This window comes from Nyctibius grandis, chromosome 1 (assembly GCF_013368605.1).
Source record: "Nyctibius grandis isolate bNycGra1 chromosome 1, bNycGra1.pri, whole genome shotgun sequence".
Classification (NCBI taxonomy): domain Eukaryota; kingdom Metazoa; phylum Chordata; class Aves; order Nyctibiiformes; family Nyctibiidae; genus Nyctibius; species Nyctibius grandis.
Window position 1 is genome coordinate 17,751,308 of NC_090658.1, and position 6,668 is coordinate 17,757,975.

The 6,668-nt window shown below is 46.1% G+C and overlaps 1 protein-coding gene across 1 annotated transcript in view; it reads left to right on the plus strand.

Annotated features, from left to right (window-relative positions):
- LOC137670366 (TOG array regulator of axonemal microtubules protein 2-like) overlaps window positions 1-1,504 on the plus strand; it is a 29,577-nt gene extending 28,073 nt beyond the window's left edge. The window contains exon 18 of the mRNA XM_068413168.1: window positions 1,260-1,504. Within this exon, the coding sequence (XP_068269269.1) occupies window positions 1,260-1,504 (245 nt within the window). The remainder of the gene's footprint in view (window positions 1-1,259) is intronic.
- The last annotated feature ends 5,164 nt before the right edge of the window (window positions 1,505-6,668 follow it).

Sequence of the window (6,668 nt, forward strand, 5' to 3'; positions counted from 1 at the left end):
TTTTCAAATAAAGCATTTGAAAATAGATTGAGATTACTTTAGAGAGAGCAGGTGGTCTCTCTGGGATTTAGTGGGGACAGCTCTTGCTCTTCTGAAGCTCCGTAGGGACCACTGTGTTTAATAGCATTTACACTCAAATTGACTCCCATTTTAAAATAGGTACCATAACCCTTTTCCTGCTTACCAGAATTGGTTTTAGGTACTTTCAGGAGCTGTTTAATTGTAGATGACTGATGCTAGATTAACAGTGTAGAGGAAATGAAGGTCCTTCCACTACAGAATAATAAATGGTTACTGCATAACATTTCCACTGAACAGAAAGTAAGAAGTCTGTCTCCAGACCATTTCAGATTTTGATCTCTCAGCAAAATCTGCCACGCAAGGAGCCTATTGGTAGTAAATTTTTGTTTGCATTTAATATAGTTCAGTTCCGCAAATGAGCCGAGAACAGACTTCAGGGAGAATGAGTGGGAACGCTTGTTTTTTGGTTAAATGTCAGCCCCCTGTGTAAGATTTTCCCTATTTCAGGGAACAGTGTGAGGGTAAATGCCATTAAAGTTGTGAGATGCTCAAATGCCATGGCAGTGGGGTCTGGGTAATTATCTAAGACATCCTGAAGTTTGAAACAGCTGTTCATTAGAAGCCACCAAATATGAGTAGGAAAAAAGCTCAAATTAGACCATTCTGCCAAAGACATCAGTTAGTCTCTGGTGTTTCCAATAAAACTATCAAGCAGCACACACCTTTTGTGGGCTGGAGCTTTGAAGTGTGGTATAATACTGCCGTTTGCTGTGTGCCACTGAGCAAAGGGAACTGCCAGCTTAGACTTATGGCATTTTTCATCAAAGGTCACAAAAAAGTAATCATCCTTTTTATTAGAAATCTTCCAATTACCTCTCTCAGCTGCACTTCAAAATCTTCAGCAGCTGGTTTAGGCAACTACTTGATGGAAATAAATAGTGATTTGACAGTTTTTGTCATTTGTAATGCAGAAGCAGACAGCGAAATGATTTACAAAATGTGTATGATTCACTTTGCTAAGTCTATCACGGATACAAAGCCTCTGATTTGGAGAAATTAAGGCCCTCAGAGGCTGGTTGTTCTGTCAGTGGATGATCAGCCACTGTTGCCTGTTTATGGATCATTGAGCTCTTTGTGCTTGCTGATATTAGCCAGAAAAGGCTTCCAAGAACCAAAAAGAAAGGTAGGTACTTGTTTTCATTAAGGTTGGTAAGAAGCTTGTCTCTCTTGGCCTGCAGTGCTCGTGGCATCTGTTTATCCCCAGAAACCCAAAGCCGTCAAGCGCTACGCCCTGCCCGTGCTCTGGTTCTTCCTGGGAAACAGGGTCCTCCCTGTCCGAAGCGGCAATGTCAAGGCTGTGGTTGCCAGGCTTGCGAAGAGCCTCTACCAAGTGATGGGCTCCGGGCTGAAGGAGCATGCCGCCAGCCAGCCTCAGCATGTCGCGAAAAACCTCTGCGACATTTTGGACCTGAATGTCGAGTGAAGGCTTGGTGTGCTCCAGGAAGATGATGGAGAGGTGCTGAGTGGGACAGGTGGAGGCAAAGGTGGACGTGGCGGTGGCATTCGTTTTATTCTGTGTGTTTGAAGAACAGTATTTACCTCTAATCATGGAATCATAGAATCATTTTGGTTGGAAAGGACTCATAAGATCATCAAGTCCAACCATCAACCTAGGACTGCCAAGTCCACCACTAAACCATGTCCTTAAGTACCACATCCACACGTCTTTTAAATACCTCCAGGGATGGTGACTCAACCACTTCCCTGGGCAGCCTGTTACAATGTTTGACAACCGTTTCAGTGAAGAATTTTTTCCTGATATCCAACCTAAACCTCCCCTGGTGCAGCTTGAGGCTCTTTCCTCTCATCCTGTTGTTTGTTACTTGAGAGAAGGGACCGATACCCACTTTGCTACAGCCTCCTTTCAGGTAGCTGTAGAGAGCGATAAGGTCTCCCCTCAGCCTCCCCTTCTTCAGACTAAACAACCCCCGTTCCCTCAGCCGCTCCTCATAGGACTTGTGCTCCAGACCCTTCACCAGCTTCGTTGCCCTTCTTTGGACTCACTCCAGCACCTCAATGTCTTTCTTGTAGCGAGGGGCCCAAAACTGAACACAGTATTCGAGGTGCAGCCTCACCAGTGCCGAGTACAGGGGGATGATCACTTCCCTGGTCCTGCTGGCCACACTATTTCTGATGCAAGCCGGGATGCTGTTGGCCTTCTTGCCACCTGGGCACACTGCTGGCTCATATTCAGCTAGCTGTTGACCAACACCCAGGTCCTTTTTCGCCAGGCAGCTTTCCAGCCACTCTTCCCAAGCCTGTAGCGTTACATGGGGTTGTTGTGCCCCAAGTGCAGGACCCAACACTTGGCCTTGTTGAACCTCATACGGTTGGTCTTGGCCCATAGATCCATCCTGTCCGGATCCCTCTGCAAAGCCTTCCTACCCTCAAGCAGATGAACACTCCTGCCCAACTTGGTGTCGTCTGGAAACTTACTGAGGGTGTATTCGATCCCTCGTCCAGATAATTGATAAAGATATTACAGAGAACTGGCCCCAACACTGAGCCCCGGTGAACACCGCTTGTGACTGGACGCCAACTGGATTTAAATCCATTCACCGCAACTCTTTGGGCCCAGCCATCCAACCAGTTTTTTACCCAGTGAAGTATACACCCGTCCAAGCCATGACCAGTCAGTTCTCCAGGAGAATGCTGTAGGAAACAGTGTCAAAGGCTTTACTAAAGTCTAGGTAGACAACATCCACAGCCTTTCCCTCATCCAGTATGCGGGTCATCTTGTCATAGAAGGAGATCAGGTCAGTCAAGCATGACCTGCCTTTCATAAACCCATGCTGACTGGGCCTGATCGCCTGGTTGTCCTGTACGTGCCAGGTGATGCCACTCAAGATGATCTGCTCCATATCATTCCCCCGCACCGAGGTCAGACTGACAGGCTTGTAGTTCCCAGATAGAGTTTATAGCTAAACCTGATAGAGTTTATAGCTAAAGATGTACACAGTACAATGTGATGTAGGCTTTTAAAAAATAATAAAAAATAAAAGGTAGCATTTTTCAAAAGTTTTATATCTTGAGCTCATCTTCCTTAAGAAGCTCGCATAGATACCAAAAAGAAAACCTCTGTGTGTAAATGCAATTTGTAACTGTAAAAAGGAAAATAATATATTTATATACTTACTTAGAAAGTAAGAGACGTGCATATATTTATATATATATTTACTTACAAAGTAAGAGATGGGCTTTGGACGCATTGGGGCTATAGGATTAGATGGCTTGACTCAGGAAGCAGAGAATGAGAGACCAGGACCTGCTCACCCCGAGGATATGCGGTGGAGTTGTAGGAGGATGTGCAGCTCACTGTATGTCCCAGTGTAGCCCGTAGGTGCCAAGCTCCCAGGTGGCCCCTTTACAAGTCTCTGGTAGCTGCTGGTGCAATGGCAGATACCCAAGATGTCCCGGTCAAGCTCAGACCCCCAGTCCCATGACAGCAGCAATCTCCCCAGCTGCGCTGACATTTTCTTCCCTTTTCAGGGGATGCATCATCTCTGTAGTCCCCTGTGCTCCCCTGTGTGACGGACTGACATGGTGAGGTGACCGGTGCCATCCAACTGTCTCCCAGCACCTTGGGACACCCCTGGGGAGGTGCAGGAGAGGGGCTTGGGGCAGGGGGCTGTGCCACCTTGCAGGGGGTGCTGGGTGACACATGGGGTGCTGGGCAGTGAGTGGACTGAGGGTGTCCTACAGAAGCTGGGGAGAGGTAAGCTGTGGGCAGGCGTTGTGGGACAAGGTATAATTCCTTTAAATATACACATTTTCTACATGTTTTTTTTTCTGTCTTTGGAGAAGTGAAGGGATTGCCTTATATGCGGACCAATAAAGCACTTCTGAACCTGAGATTCAGGAAACAGAGCGAGGAAGGGATGTGCCAGTCCTTCACCATACAAAGGTTTGGAAGCACAAAGGGGAGAAGTGATGAGAGAAGAGGAGGAGGGCTGAAAGCAGAAGATGTTGGTACATCTGTATAGTCAGATATGAAAGCAGAGCGGCCTGATCTATGTTCCTATAATCCTCCACATACTGGCAGAGTTTTCAAAGAAATTAAAATGGAAGTTTTGGGAAGAAGTAAAACCAGGAAAATAACAGCATGAGGCATACTGGGCCCATGGAAGGTTAAAAGAGCCTTGGCAGGTTCTTGACAGGTACAAGGACCTTGTATGAAGCTGGGGGGCCAAAGAATACTGCAGGGAGATCTGCCCATCCCAGGGTCTTGGGGTCTTGTGTTTATTTGCTGCATTGTTTGGTATGTCTAAGGCTATATGGGACTCCAACTTTCCAGATACTATCATTGCATTGGGTCACCTCTTAAGGAATCTCTTTTTCTTTTCAGTACAGTACTAGAGTGGTGAAATTATTTAGTAGACTCTTCTAAAGTGTTTCTTTGTTGCTGCTTTTTTAACTCCCAACTTTTGGCAGCAGGGAGTGCTCAGGAACTCATCTCCGTGAAGTCTTGGCATGTGATCTAGGCCAGGGACCTGTCTCTAAACACCGGTGTCTCTGAGAATCCTGCAGAGCCTGGGGAAAGTCAGTCTTGCAGATCTGCTAGAGCATTTTGGAGTTTAGCATCTCAATAAATTTTTCTAACAGCTTACCAGACACAGGAACAGCCTCGTAGCATGCAGTTGTTTTGCAGGTGTGAGAGGGCTCCACAGAGTATACATGTGCGCCCAAATGCGAAGGGTGAAACGCTGGAGAATGTTAGAAGGTGGCTGAGTTTACATAGCAGATCTTGAACTATGTCACTTCATTAAGCACCTGCAGTTTGCTACTGTCTGACATCTATTTTAACAGACAACATTTTTTTTTTGGTGGTTGGCATCTCTAAGAGGGCCTCCTGGTTTTGCATCTTCTACCTCAAAAGTTGTTCTTGCTCTTTCCCTCCTCTGCAGATCTCTCCCTCTGTAGCCCCGTAAATGCTGTCCTGTGCAGGCTGCTTTTTCTGGGCTGAATAAAAGCTCTTTGCCTTTACTTTCCCTTCGCCTTGCTCGGGCCCTTGGGAATGTGGGGGGAAGTTTCTGCACTTTGGAGAAAAAAAGCTTTTGTGCGCATCATATGAGGCCTCCTAGAGCTTGTTTTTGTGCATCTATTGTAGTACTTAGAAAGCAGGTTTGAAAAGTAACCCATGTAACTGGTTTCCTAACTTTCTATTGACCTCAAGTGGTACTTTCATGCATGCTGTTCCCCACAGTCGATGAGAATAAAGCATTGCCTGCCTGTACCTGTTTTCTGTCTAAGTGTTTTATTTTTTTAACTCTCCAGCTGAGATAGTTTCCCCACGAGAGGGGCACTCCTACCACAGCGAGATCAAATTTACCTGGCAATGTGACTGCACTGGCAAGCAGAGGGGTTTAATGGGTAGGGGTTAATTGAGCTCGGGTGAGATTGTCTGCTGCATGTTTGCACAGATGCACATCTCAGAAGTTATTAAGCAGCTAGGAAGGTTTTTGGATGATACAAACAAAAGGCAGAGCAGTGTTGGACCTTCTTCCAGCACTGGTAAGAATGTAAATATTTAATTTTTCTAACTTATTATAATTTTATTACAGAAGTCTCACCAGAGAGGAGACTGCTGCATTTGCAGGGCCAGTTTAGTTCATTTAATTATTGCATTTAATGTGCAGTGCAGCTGCTAACCCACGGAAGTTAGTATAGCAGAAGAAATACATGGCAATCATCTGATACATTGGCTTACTCTTACCCTACATCCTTTCAGAGCCCCAAGACAGACCCTGGCTGTCACAGGTGGTTCCTCTTGCTTGATGAAGGTAAGAGTTGTTATCATCAAGGGAAGGTGGGCGATAAAAGGTAACATGGCTTTTATCATAAAGGAGCGAAGAAAGCTCATGTTCCCCTACAAGTAGGAAGAGAGTGGTCTTGTGCCATCTCCCATGCAAGGGGGCATTAGAGCTCTGAAGTTGCATGAGCAGAGACTGGTGCTATGTACTCTGAATCTAGTCTACAAAATTCATCATATCCTCAAATGGGCATTTTCTTCTCACCAAGAGACAAAGCACATGCCTGGTGTCATTGCTCCTCTGCTCTTCAGGGTGTTTGTGCCACGCAAATGTGTTAGCTGGACTCTGAATCTCCTGTGGGAATGCAACCACAAACCCCTGCAGGAATGTAAATGCATGAACTTGGCAGTGCCAAGAAGACTTTGGGGATGGTATGGAGAAACGAATGTCAAATAGGGTGGGTGGCCAGAGAGGGAGGACTAGGAAGGAAGGATGGACCTGAAGTATGGTGCAGAGGCTGAAGGCTCCTGTTGTAAATAATGTCGATGCTGTCTCGTGGTGCTGCTGTGAGAGGTGAAGCAGAGAATTAAAGGATGTACCTGAAGGGAGCTGCTTTTGCAGAGATGCAGCTAGGTCATGGAGTGTAATAAGGTGATTCTGGTAGAGTTTGGTCTTGCCAAGGTTAAAGGTGGGCTTGGGAACCAGCTGCTGAAGTCTCTCTCTCAAGCAGAGGGAGGGCGGCTGCACTGAGGTGGCTATTTCCATCCTTGTTAAATAGTGATGATGGGAATAAAAGTGGTTGCATTGCTACCAAATCTCTGACAGCTGACACTGAAT